Below are 19,752 nucleotides of genomic sequence, written 5' to 3' on the forward strand. Positions count from 1 at the left end.
ATCCGTTAGGTGTGTTAATGGGCTATGGCAGCGGACGATAGACGCGAGTGGCTTTAACACGACATGGGTTGCAGCGACTCTCCTGGGCTCGTGACCATATCAGTTGAACCCTAGACGACTGGAAGACCGTGGACTGATCAGAGGAGTCCCGATTTCAGTTGGTAAGAGCTGATGGTAGGGTTCGAGTGTGGCGCGGACCACAGGAAGCCAGGGACCCAAGTTGTTAGTAGGGCACTGTGCAAGTAGGTGGTGGTTCCGTAATGGTGTGGGCTGTGCTTACACGGAATGGAACAGGTCCTCTGGTGAAACTGAACCTATCATGCTTATGTTCGGCTGCTTGGAGACAGTTTGCAGCCATTCATAGACTTTGAGTACCTAAACAAAGATGTCATGCCATGCCACAACTGTTCGCGACTGGTTTGAAGGACATTCTAGACAGTTCGAGAGAATTATTTAGTCACCCAGATCACCCAACGTGAATCCCATAGAACATTTATTGGACATAACCGGGAGGTCAGTTCGTACAGAAAATCCTGCCCCGGTAACATTTTGAAATTATGGGCGGTTATAGGGGCAACATGGCTCAATATTTCTGCAGGGGACTTCTAACAAATTGTTGAGCCCGAGCCACGTCGAGTTGCAAAAGTAGGTCCGCACGGTGTTAGGAGGCATCCCATGACTTTTGTCACCTCATAGTACATTGTGAGAATGGTGTAAAGTGGATAACTCCTTGAAGAGGTGCCTACAAGGTGACTGCGAGTGAATGGCCTATATTTTTTATTACTGCCTGGTGTAGTGTTGTCACTTTTTACTTTGGGATGGGTTTCCGTAGAAAATTATCCCATAAGAGATTATCGGGTGGAAAAATGCACGATGTGCTACAATGATTCGTTTCGGTCCAACACTAGCAAGTGTATGAAGATTAAACATATCTGAACTGAACTGTTTGAGGAGCTCCTTCCAGGTCACCCAATAACTTGGGTCATGTTATCCTGCTTACTGACTCCTCTTCATTTGCTCATCAGTTGTTGGGATGAGTCTGATCATTTTGCAGAAGGGAATATAGCGAGCTTTCTCGAGGTTGGGCAGTGTCAAGCGCTCTAAAAGCACTGACGAGCAAAAGTATGAACATCTGGGGAACATTCCCCAATAAATATTCAGATGCCACGTCCTTTTTAGGGGGTCGAGGAGAAGTGGAAGATTCAGCTCGTTCGGAGAGACCTTCCTGCTCAAGACCAGATGACTGCGTAGAAAGAGTGAAATGTCTTGTGAGGTCGGATCGTCCATTGTCGGTGAGAACATCAGCTCACTTGCTAACCATCAAGGTGTTTAACGTGTCAAATTTTAACACCTTCGAAAACAGTGCGCAATGTAAAGGTAATTTCAAAGAACCTAACGAGTGAGAAGAATACAAACGGATGAACCGTTTCAGTGATTGATAAAAACCAGCTCAGCTGTATTAATATATATTTATTGTGGTACGACCGGTTTCGTTCTTAGAACTTCTTCAGATGTTCTAAGAATGAAACCGGTCTTACCATTGTAAATATGCTGAGGTGTTTTCCATCAGTCACTAAAACTAGCGTCAGTTGCAGTGCTCAACGTGGTCGAGAAAGAATCTCTGTCTTGATTTTCCGGACTGCCTGCAGAGGAAACCACAATTCTGAAGTCTCTTAATTACAGATGACGAATCATAGATTTTTGAATAAATCTCAAGGAAGAAAAAACGTCAGGCTCACATTCCCCGATGCAACAAAGTGGGGCAAGGAAATTTAACATCAAATCGATTCTTTTGTCTTCTGCCTGGTGTTGGTCCACAAAGCATATTCATCTCCAGGACAAATGCACTCCTGGAAATTGAAATAATAACACCGTGAATTCATTGTCCCAGGAAGGGGAAACTTTATTGACACATTCCTGGGGTCAGATACATCACATGATCACACTGACAGAACCACAGGCACATAGACACAGGCAACAGAGCATGCACAATGTCGGCACTAGTACAGTGTATATCCACCTTTCGCAGCAATGCAGGCTGCTATTCTCCCATGGAGACGATCGTAGAGATGCTGGATGTAGTCCTGTGGAACGGCTTGCCATGCCATTTCCACCTGGCGCCTCAGTTGGACCAGCGTTCGTGCTGGACGTGCAGACCGCGTGAGACAACGCTTCACCCAGTCCCAAACATGCTCAATGGGGGACAGATCCGGAAATCTTGCTGGCCAGGGTAGTTGACTTACACCTTCTAGAGCACGTTGGGTGGCACGGGATACATGCGGACGTGCATTGTCCTGTTGGAACAGCTAGTTCCCTTGCCGGTCTAGGAATGGTAGAACGATGGGTTCGATGACGGTTTGGATGTACCGTGCACTATTCAGTGTCCCCTCGACGATCACCAGTGGTGTACGGCCAGTGTAGGAGATCGCTCCCCACACCATGATGCCGGGTGTTGGCCCTGTGTGCCTCGGTCGTATGCAGTCCTGATTGTGGCGCTCACCTGCACGGCGCCAAACACGCATACGACCATCATTGGCACCAAGGCAGAAGCGACTCTCATCGCTGAAGACGACACGTCTCCATTCGTCCCTCCATTCACGCCTGTCGCGACACCACTGGAGGCGGGCTGCACGATGTTGGGGCGTGAGCGGAAGACGGCCTAACGGTGTGCGGGACCGTAGCCCAGCTTCATGGAGACGGTTGCGAATGGTCCTCGCCGATACCCCAGGAGCAACAGTGTCCCTAATTTGCTGGGAAGTGGCGGTGCGGTCCCCTACGGCACTGCGTAGGATCCTACGGTCTTGGCGTGCATCCGTGCGTCGCTGCGGTCCGGTCCCAGGTCGACGGGCACGTGCACCTTCCGTCGACCACTGGCGACAACATCGATGTACTGTGGAGACCTCACGCCCCACGTGTTGAGCAATTCGGCGGTACGTCCTCCCGGCCTCCCGCATGCCCACTATACGCCCTCGCTCAAAGTCCGTCAGCTGCACATACGGTTCACGTCCACGCTGTCGCGGCATGCTACCAGTGTTAAAGACTGCGATGGAGCTCCGTATGCCACGGCAAACTGGCTGACACTGACGGCGGCGGTGCACAAATGCTGCGCAGCTAGCGCCATTCGACGGCCAACACCGCGGTTCCTGGTGTGTCCGCTGTGCCGTGCGTGTGATCATTGCTTGTACAGCCCTCTCGCAGTGTCCGGAGCAAGTATGGTGGGTCTGACACACCGGTGTCAATGTGTTCTTTTTTCCATTTCCAGGAGTGTAGTCAGTCACGTGTGCGACAAGTTATTACACGCGCTTTGATGCTACATCAAGAGACAGCATCCTGTCAATGGTACTCTCGAAACCTTTTAGTAACAAATAGCATTTATTTGATTCCTTAAACCCATTATTCGCTGTATGTCAGTCTCTGTGATTTTCTTTTTATTCCTCGGGGTCAAAACCACTTGAAATGGTATCATTAGGGTAATCTGTTGTCACGTTGCACAGGACCTATCGCCAGCTGTGGACGGGCGTATGGGCTGCGAGGCGCAATCAGATGGTTGACAACAATGTGGACAGAGGTCTACTAAAGTTGCAATTAATTCAGTGAGAGGGAGAAAATCTCATAGGAAGCTTTGAAAAGGTGATTTTAGAAAGGAGAGGATAAGTTTTACCTTCATAGGAAGTAAATAACGGTGCAGGCACTTAAGGATTCAATTTAAGGATAATTTATTTCCCAATTGTTCAACCTTAGTGAGAGAGGTGTCTTATGGTGACTTTAATCTTTGCAAATCAATGAGTACACCCTAGTACTAGACATATGGTGACTTGAACTATACGAAGTAAAATCGTCATAACTTCTGAACGGTTTGCGTTAGGACGTTCAAACTGCACGGTTGGCCGCGATGCATGACGGGAATTAGTATGCGCATGCATTGTTTGGTTTAGCGACGAAGACCACTTTCATTGGGAGGGGATCGTCAAAAAGCAAAATTGGCGCATTTGTGAGGCTGAGAATCCGCATTTCGCGATCGATAAGTCTCTTTACTCCCAAGGGCTGACTGTGTGGTGTGTGAAGCTCGGTCGCGGAACAATCGGTGCGATATTCTTTGATGGCACGGAACCTACTGAACGGTACGTGAAGGTTTTGGAAGATGATTTCATCCCCACAGTGATCCTGATATAAACAAGATGTGGTTCATGCAAGATGGGGCTCGACTCCATTGCATTGAAACAGGACAATGACTTCCCAGAGGAGCACTTTGGGGACCGCATTCTGGCTCTTGGGTATCTAGAGGCCACTGGCAGGGCCTCGATTGGCCGTCGTATTCTCCGAATCTGAACACATGCGACTCATTTTTGTGGGACTAAATTAAAGACAAAGTGCACAACAATAAACCCAAAACCATTACTGAACTAAAAGCAGCCATTCAGGAGGTCATCGACAGCATCGATGCTTCGACTCTTCAGGGGGCCATGCAGAATTTGGCTATTTGTCTGCTCAACAACATCGCCAATGACGGCCGGAAGATCAAACATGCCATAACCTAAATCCGAATATCTTTAGTGACGTTTGGATGTTGAATAAAGTGTGTGCACTCCGTAGTTTGCAACTAAATTACGTTTCTTTTTCATACAGTGCAATAATTGTCACCCTGTATGTTAATCCCTTCCAACAACTCCTGGTTTCTGAGTTTTGTCAGAGATGAACTCATTCCGACAGTACACAGTCAAATATTTTACCCACAATAGGAGACAAGTGCTGATTCCATTCTCTATTCCGATACAAAAAAAAAATCAGCTATTACTCGTTACTACTAGAGACAAATTCTACAAAGTTTGTTCTTTTTTAACAAGCGAAAACCTCAATGATTGTTCTGGATACATTTTGAAATCACAGTTATCCTCCTGCAACTGTGTACAGTCTTCTGTTAGATTTTACTACAGCAGCATCAAAGTGTCGCTCTATAGTGACTTCAAGGTTAGGCATTAGCACCGCTTCTTCTACATCCTGGTAGTCACTGACTCGGTCCCCTCCACTGGCCATACGTATACTGGTGTTTCAGGGTCTTTTGTCCAAGTTTCTCCCAGAGAGGTGTTTTTCCTGATTGTTCTTGGAGGTTCTTGAACATTCTAGCTATATGCCAGCAACTGCTAGTCGTCATGGTGCCTGAGGATGTTGTCCTCACCTACCCATTACTGCAGCGCCGCCTCCTCAGAAGGTTGTCAACAAGTGTGGGCTCGCACAGAGTGCTGGCCCTTTCCTGATTTCTGCCTGACACCATACCTTGTACTTTAAGTACTGCTACTCATGGAGGTCCCAAGTGAGCTGTAATTATCGTATGTCAGCGGAGCTTGGTAGATATCCTAAAGCGGTAAAGTGGAATCGATTAACGCTGGAAAAAATTAATTCCAATTTTGGCCACGGGGCACAAACCTGGCACACTGTTTGCATGACAATGCTATAATTTTACCAGCCATAACATGAGTGAACTGTACGACAAACGAGACGAGGAAACCTGCACAAGTAGTGAAACTGTTTTGTGCGAACAGCAGCAATTACAGTGTGGCATTGAGAGAGTAATGTCAACTAAAAGGTCTGAGCAGAGGGCCGAGGTCATTGAGTGGTTTGAGGAAGCTGTTGTGCTGTAGTGGTTTTCAGTCCAGAGACTGGTTCGATGCTGCTCCCCATGCTGCTGTATCCTGTGCAAGCTTCTTCATCTCTGAGTAAGTACTGCAACCTACATCCTTCTGAATCTGCTTAGTGTATTCATCATCTGGTTTCCCTGTACGGTTTTTACCCTCCACGCTGCCCTCCAATACTGAGTTGGTGATCCCTTGATGCTTCAGAACATGTGCTACCAACCGATCCCATCTTCTAGTCAAGTTGTGCCACAAACTCCTCTTCTCCCCTATTCAATACCTCCTCATGAGTTGTGTGATCTACCCATCTAATCTTCAGCATTCTTCTGTAGCACCACATTTTGAAAGCTTATATTCTCTTCTTGTCTAAACTATTTATCGTCCATGTTTCATTACCATACATGGATACACTCCATACAAATATTTCAGAAAAGACTTCCTGACACTTAAATCTATACTCGATGTTAACAATTTTGTCTTCTTCGGAAACGATTTCCTTGCCATAGCCAGTCTGCATTTTATATCCCCTCTATTACGACCATCATCAGTTATTTTGCTCCCTAAACAGTAAAACTTATCTTCTACTGCAAGTGTCTCATTTTCTAATCTAATTCCCTCCGTATCCCATGATTTAATTAGACTACATTCCATTATTCCAGTTTTCTTTTTCATCTTATATCCTCATTTCAAGATACTGTCTATTCTCTTCAACTGCTCTTCCAGGTCCTCTGCTGTCTTTGACAGAATTACAATAACGTCGGCAAACCTCAAAGGCCGGCCGGAGTGGCCGAGCGGTTCTAGGCGCTACAGTCTGGAATCGAGAGACCGCTACGGTCGCAGGTTCGAATCCTGCCTCGGGCATGGATGTGTGTGATGTCCTTAGGTTAGTTAGGTTTAAGTAGTTCTAAGTTCTAGGGGACTGATGACCACAGTAGTTAAGTCCCATAGTGCTCAGAGCCATTTAATTTCTTTTATCGCATAACATGTTTCTTCAATCTCTTCACCATCTGCGAAGCAAGTTGACATATAAACTTGTACTACTATGGGAGGCGTGGGCTTCGTGTCTATCTTCGCTACAATAATGCGTTCACCATGCTTTTCGTAGTAACTTACCCGTGATCCTATTTTTTTTATTCGTTATTAAACCTACTCCAGCATTACCTATATTTGATTTTGTATTTATAATCCTGTGTTCACCTGACCAGAAGTCTTGTTTCACCTGACACCAAAAGTCGCTAATTCCCGCTATATTTAACTTCAATCTATCCATTTCCGTTCTTAAAGTTTCTAACCTATCCGACATTCCACGCTCCAATCTGTAGAATGCCAGTTTTCTTTCTCGTGATAATGACATCCTCCTGAGTAGTCCCCGCCCAGAGATCTGAATGGGGGACTACTTTACCTACGGAATATTTTACCCAAAAGGGCGCCATCATCATTTAATCAAACAGTAAAACTGTAAACCCTCGGGAAAAATTACGGCTGTAGTTTCCCCTTGCTTTCAGCCGTTCGCAGAACCACCACAGTATGGCTGGGAGTAATCGCTGCATTTAAAATAAGAAACATTTATGGTACCGAAAAGATATGTCACATTACTTTTCTGATGCATCGCATACATTTAATCCACCCTTGGTCACAAAGCTCCACGTATATGTTCCTGGTTTCACTAACACTCAGACACACTATCACACCTCGACTCTCCTGCTGTGTCACACGATCTTAATCCCAGAGATAATATATGGAACAGAAGCTGAAAAATAGCAGTCAACATCGCCGCACTGACGTCATTGTTATAGGATCTAATCATTAATGGTTTCAGTTCAATACGGCGAACCTGAAAAAACTTGACGAATCTCTTCGTCGTTGAACTGAGGCCATTATCAAGATTCTAGACGGCTTTACATGGCATTAGCGAGATGTTTCTGATTTGCTTATCATGGCCAGTATGAAAGTACAGAATTGTGCATGTTGGCTAGGAAAATTACAATTTCGTTGGCCATTGCAGACTAGAAAATATTTCGTAACATCCGCGAATGTTTGACAGGTTTTACTTTGAGAACGTTTCTTGTGACGACACCCTTGAATAAAACATTGACATACTTCTTGCCGCGTCAGTTCGGAATAAATCCTCAAGCTTTCGACTATTACCATCATCACCTTCGTCAGGAGCAATTGACTTTCGTGGGTGTTACTGTAAAATGAATACAGGTGAAGTGGAACCAAAATTAATGCACGTTCTTCAAAATGATGCATGAAGAAATTGGACACTGACTGAGACAGTGTAGAACCCATAGCCAACCCGTAAGTAATTTCACAAAATTTACCGCTATTCAAGAAACAGGCAGTCCTCATGGCATGGTGGAAGAATTTTGCAGTTTCAGGAGGAGACTGCTCTGCTATCAGTTTCAATGTGTCTTCCACAAAAACTGTAACAAATTGAAAGACAACATCCAGGCAGACTAAAAATTCTTTTGGACCAAACCTCATTGTTACGATTTACTCAATGAAGCTTTTAATGTGAAGATTGCTGCGGCCAACTGTTGGAATCAATAACTTGGTTAGATACTTTGTTAGCCTATAGGTGGGAGAATCAACAGCACCAATGATAGGTTCCAATGGCACATCTTCTTTGTGAATTTTAAGCAAACCATACTGCCTGGGTTGTCTAGGATCTCGAGTGCTGGTATGTTTTACATCTTCTGATAGAGTATTCAGCAGCTTCTGGTGTATAACAGCGAAGCGTCTCATTTGAGCCTGTACGGATAGACCTCCTACGATGATGACACTTTGCTATGGTCTTCGGTAGCATTAGAATAAGTATGGTACTTCTCTTTCTCTCTGCTGATGTTTGACTTTAAGAGTACTGGCTGGGGGTAAGACGCAAGTCTTACCTCATCGGCGACTTTCTGGGAGAGATGTCGAACCACCTGTTCCTTTCTGCTAGTAGTATCCACAATAGGTACACTGCTTGGTGGGGGAGCGACATTCAGGGCCGAAACGTTTCCTTCGTCTGTGTCAGTAGTCGACAAACTGCGGCTCGAGAGCCACATGCGGCTTTTTGTCCCCAGGAGTGTGACTCTTCCACAAAGTATAAAGTGCCTCCCTTTAGTATTGGCACTGGCAGTTTATGGGTTTCAAGAACAAAGATTGAGGGGATAGAAATCTGAACGTCTTTGTGCTTTTATAGACACTAGTATCGCCTGTGCTGGAAATTCGGCCAACTGCGTCAGTGAACCTCGTCTGTGATGGCAGTTCTTATGTGTCTTAAAGTGTCTGAAATTTTAGCCATAGAACTCATCCGTGGCAAATGTTGCATTTTAGCTACGTGTATTCTACAAACAATTCTTTGATTTCTCTTTAATTGTTCGATCATTTGAAGGTAGTGTTTGATACACCGCGTTGAAAAATAAATTGTGTTAATGATTGCAAATTAATTTTACCCTTATGAAAACGCAATGTGAATGCCGTTGTATCGCGTAAAGTCACTTTAGACTCGAAATGATTTGCGTAAGAAAATCTGCACAGTAAGTTTAACAAACTGCAATTGCAGTTCTCAAAATTATTTGAAATTTTGCTCAGCACACATTTACATGTATCCTCCAGAACCACAACAGAATTGTCGTTATCGACATCTGCATAATTCCTGTTACTCTCTCTACGCCACTGGACTGGCATTCGGGAGGACGACGGTTCCATCCCGCGTCCGGCTATCCCGATGTAGGTTTTCGATGATTTCCCTAAATCGCTTCAGGCGAATGCCGGAATGGTTCCTTTGAAAGGGTACGACCGACATCCTTCCCCTTCATTCCCTAATCCGACTAGACCGATGACTTCGCTGTCTGGTCTCCTTCCCCAAACAACCCGGCCATCTCTCTACGCAACAATTGTGTCTCTCTAGCTCTTCGTCTTTCAGTCCAACTCTTTAATATTTTTCTTCGAGGCAGCTAAAAACAAATACATTTTCCTTATAATAAGGGACGTTGTGTGACGGCGGCAAACGAACACAGAGTTAGCTCCGTCTACTCTTACACCAAAGTAAATGAAAAAACGACGCTAATAAACAACGTTTGCTATACCCGACGGCTTATTTACTACGTTTAGTTTTCCACTGTTGACAACATTAACGACGGAGAAGTTGCGGCACTTTAGCTGTCCGGTATACGTGTGTTACTGCAAATGAACTGCCTGGAACATTTAAACATGAACTTCCCTAGAATGCAACTTCACGAAACATAATTACTTTCGTATGTAGTTTCTGCCATAACACCTGATTGTTACGCGTGGTAGACACTGGTAGCAATGTCAGAAACAAAGGAAAACTTTTGTCATGTGCGTGTATCTACTCCTGTCCTAATGGCTATGTATACATATGTTTTACTTTTGTCCGCATCTACGGCAAAGTTCCTTTCGAACTATATAAGTTTCATTGGGCTACTTATACAATTAATTTTAAAAATCGGTACTTCAATTTTCCATGCTCACGTATTAATATTATGGTTGCAAAATAAAGCAGATACATTATCATTATGAATGTCCACACTGCTGTTACTTTCTCTTCGCAAAAATTGTCTTTCTAGCTGTGTGTCTTTCACTCTGATCCGTTAGCATTCTTCTTCTAGGCATACCCTAAAACAAATATAGTTTCCGCATAATAAGAGAAGTCCGAATTCGTAGTTACTCAAAATATTAAATTTAGGAACTTACTTCAGATTTCTGGTTCGGTAGCAAATGGCCACACTGTTACACTTCCAGAGAAGTAATCGAAATAACGACGCCAATATGCAACGTTATTTACAGAGTTCGTTATTGCGATATGTTGATTATCACTGCGGACAATATCATCGACCTACCAGTTGTAGCATTGTAGCTGCCCGGTACGCACGTTTTACTGCAAATGAACCATAAAAACATGGAAGTGATTTCACGAAGTGTTGTTACTTTCGTGTGTCATTTCTACTGTAGCACCAGATCGGTGGCTAACGCGTGGGTTGTTAGATCTTCAGTTTTAGATGTCCAGGTATTTGAGATTTTCTTCAAAAATGTTCAAATGTGTGTGAAATCTTATGGAACATAACTGCTAAGGTCATCAGTCCCTAAGGTTATACACTACTTAACCTAAATTATCCTAAGGACAAACACACACACCCATGCCCGAGGGAGGACTAGAACCTCCGCCGGAACAGCCGCACAGTCCATGACTCCAGCGCCCTAGACCGCTCGGCTAATCCCACGCGGCTGAGATTTTCTTGCGTGATGTAGAATTTGACGTCAGTGTTACGAATTTGAAAGCTTCTCCTTCCTTTTTCCACTCTTAACGGCTACATACACAAGTTATTTTTCCTTTGAGTACATGTATGGCAAATTACCTTTCGAATTATGTAAGGATCATTGGCTTCCTTGTACAATTAATATTAAGAACCCGTACTCCAATTTTCGCGTTCACGTATTAATATTATTTTATTGTAGAAAATCAAATGTGATTATAGCTAACAGCATAAGTGTTATACTTAGAAAGACCAAGCGTAGGAAGATATGACGAATTTTAACACCTTGAATAGTATTCCTGACTCATCTGAGAAACTGGCGTTTGCTGTTATTTTCTTATTCGAGTCCACATATTCATACGAACAATCATTTTCAAGCATGAACTCATCAAGAGTAAACTCAGTACTCTTCTTGTTCATGAAAACCTGAACCGCGACTAAAATTAAAAACAGCATCATACAAACCTGACTTATCCAAACTTTCCTAGGAGATGCCAGGCCGTTGTTACCATTAATGTTTGTCAGCCTCTGTTACCATTTAATTTTATAGATGACGTAAATTTAATTTTATCAGTAAATCGTATAGTTAAGAGTAATATCGACTTTTATTTAATGTATTACTTTTTAACTAAGACTTAAAATATTAAGTACATATTATTAAATTAATTTTAGAGACCGTTGTGATGTGAAAAACGTTTAGTGTCAGTTATTAAGAAGGGCATGCTGAGATGGTTTGGACTTATGAAGAGTATGAGCGAAGGGAAATAGACGAATCAAGTTTACAAGACGAGTGTGAATTGCAGAGATGGGAGGGATCGACCCCCGCGATCGTTCCTCAATCACATTCAGGAAGTATCCCAATTAAGTTAATAAGACTCTACCTAATTACATAATTTAAAAAAATGGCTCTAAAAAGCAATTACAATTGTTGCTATGTTGTTATTTGGCTTTGTTGAATAATGGGTTTGCCAACCACTGGTCTAGTTTCTTACCCGAGAGGTCGCTGACAGTGCGTGCCGTTCCATAAGATGACACAATTCGTAACTGTAAGCCACTCACGTTTCCAAGAAGTAACTCAGCGAGAGGTCTAAGAATATTTTATCCAGGTGTTCTGCTGTTGCTCGCGTTAGCCTGTCACGGTATTTTTAAATTCCTCCTTGTTGAGAGATAGTTGACAGGTTGTCTGTCTATATGTCCCGAATTTCTCCTTTTTGTGACATGTAAAATGGTGCTTTCTGCCGAATCATCTAATGGGTGTATCCCTACTACAACATGTAATGCCCCCATTTGAGGTGCCCTAAATACACCAACACGTCAGAGAAGTATTCCTTGACTCCTATGATCTCTTAAGGCGCGTTTCACAATACAGAACCTGAGGATCTATGTGCTTGAGGTATAACCCCTTATTAAAGCAATTAAACAGTTATGTATGACACAGCTTTTTGAATACTGTATATAGTAATTTGGCTCTGCTGTGGTTTTTTGCGTGTTTTCCTGTATTTATGGAGTGCATATCGTTCAGTGTGTGAGCAAAATCAATCATGCTACGCTGTCTGACATGCACTGCTGATTGTGTGCTGTGTTTGGTGCGGTAAACATCAGTCCGAAACATTCAGGCAAGAAGACTGCCTGTTTCTCGACGAGACTAGCAGCATTATCTGCACTTACACAAATCATTCACCAGGCATTCACACAGCACTTAATTTAACCTTGCTTAGAGAATAGACTACCACACTGAAGCATCAACGAAACTTGTATAGGCATGCGTATTCAAATACAGAGATGTGTAAACAGGAAGAATACGGCACTGCGGTCGGCAACGCCTTTATAAGACAAGTGTCTGGCGCAGTTATTAGATCGGTTACTGCTGCTACAGTGGCAGGTTATCATGATTTAAGTGAGTTTGAAAGTGATGTTACAGTCGGCGCTCGAGCGATGTGACACAGCATCTCCTAGTTAGCGATGAAGTCGGGATTTTCGTGTACGACCATTTCAGGAGTGTACCTTGAATATTAGGAATTCTGTAAAACATCAGATCTCCAACGTCACTGCGGCCGGAAAAAGATCGTGCAAGAACTGTACCAACGACGACTTAAGAGAATTGTTCAACTTACAGAAGTACAATCCTTCCGCAAATTGCTACAGATTTCATTGCTGGGCCATCAACAAGTTTCAGCGTGCGAACAATTCAAAAAAACATCATCGATACGGGCTTTCGGAGCCGAAAGCCCACTCGTGTACCCTTGATGACTGTACGATACAAAGCTTGCGCCTCGTCTGGGCCCGTCAACACCTACAATGGACTGTTGATGACTGAAAACATGTTGCATGTTCTAGTTTCAAAAAAAAAAAAAATGTTCAAATTGCTCTGAACACTGTGGGACTTAACTGCTGAGGTCATCGGTCCCCTATAACTTAGAACTACTTAAACCTAACTAACCTAAGGACATCACACACATCCATGTCCGAGGCAGTATTCGAACCTGCGACCGTAGTGGTCGCGCGGTTCGAGACTGTAGCGCCTAGAACGGCTCGGCCACCCGGCCCGGCTAGTCTAGTTTCAAATTGTATCTAGCGGATGGACGTGTAGGGGTATGGAGACAACCTCATGAATCCATGGACCCTGCATGTCAGCAGAACACTGTTCAAGATGGTGGAGGCTCTGTAATGGCGTGGGACGTGTGCAGTTGGAGTGATATGCGACCAATGAAACGTCTAGATATGACTCTGACGGCATCCTGAACGATCACCTGTATCCATCCATGTCCATTGTGCATTCCGAAGAACTTCGGCAATTACGGCAGGACAATGCGACACCCCATACGTCCAGAATGGCTAGAGTGGCTCCAGGAACACTCTTCTGAATTTAAACACTTCCGCTGCCCACCAAACCCCAGACATGAATATTATTGAATATCTGGGATGCCTAGCAACGTGCTGTTCAGAAGAGATTTCGATCCCCTCGAACTCTTACGGATTTATGGGCAGCCCCGCAGGATTCATGGTGTCAATTGCCTCCAGCACTACTTCAGACATTAGCGAGTCCATGCCACGTCGTGTTGCGGTATTTCCGCATGCTCGCGGGGACCCTATACGATATTAAGCAGGTGTAGCAGTTTCTTTGGCTTTTCATGTAATATACATAGTAATATCGTTCATCTGTCTTCCACAAAGTATGTCATTTCAGCTTTTACAGTAAGTTCAGAAGCGTCCTGCATTTAAAATTTGAGGTTGTTATTGAATTTCTCTTCCGCGTTTCGCTGGAAGGCGAGCTGTGAGCCATCTAAAGATGTACGCAATATCAGAATGAAAGTAGCAGAATAATCCATATAGGAATGTCTTTGCTACTGTCTATAAATGCACTGATGGCCAGAAGAATTTGTGATATTGTGAAGGTATTTATTTATTTGCGGGTTTGGTTTATTCGGACTGGTTCGTTCCTTCAAGCTCTCTCTTACATATAACCAGTTAATCTTAGAGAGCAGATATTTAATACGCCTAGAAAAGTAAAGGAGTAAACGATTTGCCAGCGTTTTCTCATGCAGCTATTGTCGCCAGTCTATCGGTGGCGCAACGACGACTAATTTTGTTGTTATTTTCTGTCTACAGGGTGCCGGAAGGAGTGGATGACGTCTCCAAGTACCCCGCCATCTTTGACAGACTCGCACAGCCCAAGGATGGTGAACCAGAATGGTCGTCCGATGACCTCATGAAACTAGCGGGCCTCAATTTGCTCAGAGTGTTCAGTAAGGTCGAACAGGTAAGCGCTTCCAGTGATGCAGATTGATTAGACGACTTTGTATGGTTACATACACAATAACACCTTTTATAAAATGGCAATCTTACTACCGCTTCCTCACACTGCAGCTGTAATACAACAGATGTGCAGTGATTAACATAATGATATGCTAGCCCTCTCACACCGTCATAGAAATGCTGAAAATTCATGCTAGACGCCAAATATCCCGAGAAAGTCTACTTAAAAAGTTTCAAGAAGTACCATTTATGAGTCTTCATCCTCATCGTCACGATTATCATTGTCAATATGTGACACTCACTACAGGGTAAAATCTTTCTCTACGTTTTTCCACGCACTGGTGTTTCCGGCTTTATATCAATTTTGCGCCTGCATCTTTTCTATCATCATCCTCTCACAGAGTATTAGGTCATTATCCTTGTCTTTTCTTATCTCTTGTACCGAGAAGTAGACGAAATCGAGGAATCATGCTACTCTCAAAGCAATATGAAACACTAGATGAGCGAAGCAACAAGATAAAAGGCAGATTAACGCAGGTAAAGATGGGGTTCTTAGACAAGAGACGTCTGCTCGTATCAGACATTGGCCTTAATATGAGGAAGATATTTCTGAGAATACACGTTTGTAGCACAGCATTTTATGTTAGTGAATTACGTACTGTAGGAAAACCGGAAAATAGAGAACCGAAGCGTTTGAGGTGTAGTGTAACAGAAAGATTTTGAAAATAAGGTGGACATAACAAATGAAGAGGTTCACAGCAGAATCAAACCCGGGAACACAGAGATGGGAATATATACAGCAAATAATGGATGACGTAGTTTGCATGTGTTACTCTGAAGTGACCGGATTGGCGAAAGACAGAAATTCGTGGCGGCCCTCATCAAGCATGTCAGAAAACCGATGACTAAGAAAAAAACTCTTGCGACCTAGCAAAGAACTTTCCTTGTCCATCTAACATCAGTCCTTCTCATGACACACTCCAGTCATCTCTATTTCATTTTCGTTACAATTATACGAGGGTTATTCGAAAATTAAGGAAGGATAGGTCGCGAAATGAAAACCACAGTGAAAATCGAAACTGTTTTATTTGCAACAGTTAGCTACAACTTCCAGCGATTTATCTCCGTAGTCGCCGATCCGACTTAGACGTTTGTCGTAGCGTTGTACCAACTTCCCAATACTCTCGTCATAGAAGTAAGCCGCCAGTGCTTTCCGCCAATTCTCTACGCTGGCCTACAGCTCGTTGTCTGTGACAAAATGTTGTCTTCATAGCCAGCGGTTCATGTGAGCAGAAATGAAACTCAGAGGGAGACAATTGCGGGCTGTATTGTGGGTGATCAAACATTTCCAATTCAAAACGATGCAGGAGCTTCTGCACTGCCCCTGCAGAATGCGAATCAGCATTGTCTTGATGAAGAAAACACACGACAGTTATGTAATGTTGGTTGCATAGCTTCAGCAGACATTTCTCACCAGGCCCTCGTACTTGGCGGGAGACACTATTGTTCTAGGTATCTTTATGTGCTCCCTGTGTGCTCATAACTAAAAAGAACGACTTAATGCGATCGACGGGCATACTAGAGACAACGCGCAACACACCTGTACAAAACTTCATCTGATTTTCACTGTGGTTTCCATTTCGCGACCGATCGTTCCTTACTCTCCGAATAACCCTCGTACTTATCTGTCTACTTGTTACAGGCCGGGCAATTCTCGTTGGAGAGTGTCGTGTGTGAAAAGTTACGGTACGAATTCTCCAGAATCACTGCAAACGTAGAATGAAAAACGCTTACTGAACAGGAACTTACTTTATTATTACATGCTTTCCTCACAGTACTTCGACGGCCCAGGTGCCGTTCATGACTAGTACGCAACAGGTGACGACCCAGCGCTTAGCCACGACTGTGGTAACTGTGCCCAGCAATGGGCTTGCCGATGCAGGTAGCTTGTCTGCTCAGTGATGTAAGGCCAAGACAGACGGCGGTCGAATACCACCAGCGCTTCGTGACGCAGGCGACAAGTGGACTGGCCCCATGTCAGTCCCGAGACCATAGGAGACTGGCTGGAGTATCAGGCGGTGGCACCCAATGGGTTGCCTTGTCTTAGCGATCCAGTTCGAAACACGTAACTGTCAGGACTAGCTGACCTGGTTGGTAACGGTTCTCAAAGAGGATGAAGCTGCTTAGTCTTACACTGGATTGGTATCTGGCGTGAAGACTAGACCAGTTAAAGAGACACCTCTGATGGAATCAAGCTACCTGCTGAGCTGGGAGCATTTATACTCCCGCCAACCAGATGTGTTAGAACAGATATTAGGCCTCCATTGGGACGCCGTGTTGCGCTACTCCTTGTAGCAACACAACCACTGACAGAGCAGTCATGCTGCACAACTATTGCAGCACACAGCTGTGGAATTACATTGGTGGCTGAGACGCTTAACACTCAGCTGGACGCGAAGGACTGAATGTTCCTCAGGATGCAATACTCTGCCACTTTTGTTGACTTTTCTGTTACACCTAGCAATTCCCAACATGCGTCCGCCATTTCCCAATGAGAGACCTTCGTTTTTAAATATTTTTCTTTGAGAAACCTTTGTTAATGTGTCAGGATTTTCGAGGAAGGGAAGGCAGTAGGCACCCGTTGAGGTGATGAAGTTAAACATTTTATGATAGACATGATGGTTTATTTCAGTAAAAAGTGGTTGAAGGCCGGCCTAGAGAAGCCGCCGAACCTGAATGGGCTGCTGCCCAAGAGAGCGGGAGAGGAGAGCGTGTAACCGGGTCGGAAGCTGCCAGCAAAAGAGAACGGACAGCGTGTCCGCTACCGGCGGCTGGCCGTGGCTCCACACTCACGTGACCACCACCAAACCTCCCTATTGGACAGCCAAATTCTAGACGCGCGGTTCGGTAGCGTTACCTCGTCAGCAACATTTGAGTTTAGCTGCTGATGGTTCAACAAGTGAGTTTCGAAGTGCTTCTGTCCGGTATAATACTATGTGACTTACGAGCTGAAACTAGCCGCCAGGCAGACGGCACTGGTGAAAATTAATTGAAATATAAAAAATTAAATTTTTATAATATTACATCCATTCAGTAACGGGCCTTATTTCACCATCATTGGGCTAAACTGTTAATAAACATTTCATACATTTAGCTTCATTCACGTTGAAATGTTGGTTTTAAGACTCCAATTTGTTTACAAAAACATTCCATAATAATTGTAGCCTTAATTTTATTTCTTTTTCTGTCCGACAACTTGTAGATGCTACTTACCCTACACATGCAGTGTGATTCGGTGATGATGTTCAAATTTTAAAGAATTTTCGAGAAGAGTAAATGTAGAAATTAGAGATAAAATACTCTTATTTGGATACGGCACAGTCGGAAGTTATAAGTGAAAATCGTTCTGCTCTTACAGTGGAATACACCTACCGGTACTGTTGTTGGTAAAATTATACGATAGGTAATTTTCAAGTATGGTACAATGGACCAAAATAAAGGAAAAGCCCCGTTAACAAGGGTTCTAAACTGCATACCTTATGAGCTATCAGCACTTGTTCATCTTCGCTACTGCGAAACACATCTCATCTATTGAACAAGTGCCCTTAGCTCTTGAAACATACCTTGTACTGCCGATGTTCAGTAGACATTTTTTCCTTGTTTCGGTCCGTACTGCCATCACTGAACCTTGCCTATCCTATAATCTCAGCAACAAGAGTGTTGGTACATGTATACAGTCAGGCGTATCACAACGATTTTCAGTTATAACTTTTGACCCGGTCGTTTCTAGACCATGGTTCGTTTCCTCAAATTGATACATACACCCCTCTCCATCATCCATGAAAGCTTCTAACATCATCCATCATCACCGAATCGTCCTGTACAACTTCATCAACTAATTATACGACTTCATACAAACTATTTTCTTCTCGGTGTAATGGTTATACAAGTCTCATAATTGATTCTTAGACCTACTTTCAAACTTGCTCTGTTGGCTAATTAAAATATGTCTGAGTGTACTGTCAGTTTAAAGTACTGTAAGTACTAAAAGGTACAGGACAAAGGACGCAAAAAGAAGCCACAGTTCAAGAAGTTCGTGTGAGATGTAAAGGGGGTTAATGACGGCATATTGGCGCCAAAGTGCACCACAATTCTGTCCAGTGTCGCTGTGGACGTCTAACGCGATGGAGATGTCGTCAACCTGTACTCCTCCCCCCGCCCCCCTTGCCAACATTTCATCCCTTCTTTTCACGCCTCCATGATGGAGGCCTTGTTTCGACTCAGGTCTTTCAGTGCTCTGTCAAACTCCTCACGCAGTATCGTATCTCCCATTTCATCTTCATCTACATCCTCTTCCATTTCCATAATATTGTCCTTAAGTACATCGCCCTTGTATAGACCCTCTATATAATCCTTCCACCTTTCTGCTTTCCCCTCTTTGCTTAGGACTGGATTTCCATCTGAGCTCTTGATATTCATACAACTGGCTCTCTTTTCTCCAAAGGTCTCTTTAATTTTCCTGTAGGCTGTATCTATCTTACCCCAAGTGAGATAAGCCTCCACGTCCTTACATTTGTCCTCTAGCCATGCCTGCTTAGCCATTTTGCACTTTCTGTCGATCTCATTTTTGAGACGTTTGTATTCCTTTTTGCCTGCTTCATTTACTGCATATTTATATTTTCTCCTTTCATGAATTAAATTTAATATTTCTTCTGTTACCCAAGGATTTCTACTAGCCTTCGTATTTTTACCTATTTGATCCTCTGCTGCCTTCACTATTACATCCCTCAAAGCTACCCATTCTTCTTCTACTGTATTTCTTTCCCCCATTCCTGTCAATTGTTCCCTTATGCTCTCCCTGACACTCTGTACAACCTCTGGTTTAGTCAGTTTATCCAGGTCCCATCTCCTTAAATTCCCACCTTTTTGTAATTTCTTCAGTTTTAATCTACAGTTCATAACCAACAGATTGTGGTCAGAGTCCACATCTGCCCCTGGAATTGTCCTTCAGTTTAAAACCTGGTTCCTAAATCGCTGTCTTATAATGTATCTGATACCTTTTAGTATCTCCAGGTTTCTTCCATGTATACAAAATTCTTTTA

The 19,752-nt window shown here is 43.6% G+C and overlaps 1 protein-coding gene across 1 annotated transcript in view; it reads left to right on the forward strand.

Moving 5' to 3' along the window:
• Window positions 1–19,752, forward strand: part of LOC126092249 (dipeptidase 1-like) — a 310,126-nt gene that overhangs the window by 251,698 nt on the left and 38,676 nt on the right. Inside the window, exon 10 of the mRNA XM_049907759.1 lies at window positions 14,504–14,654. Within this exon, the coding sequence (XP_049763716.1) occupies window positions 14,504–14,654 (151 nt within the window). The remainder of the gene's footprint in view (window positions 1–14,503; window positions 14,655–19,752) is intronic.

Source organism: Schistocerca cancellata, chromosome 7, assembly GCF_023864275.1.
Source record: "Schistocerca cancellata isolate TAMUIC-IGC-003103 chromosome 7, iqSchCanc2.1, whole genome shotgun sequence".
Classification (NCBI taxonomy): Eukaryota; Metazoa; Arthropoda; class Insecta; order Orthoptera; family Acrididae; genus Schistocerca; species Schistocerca cancellata.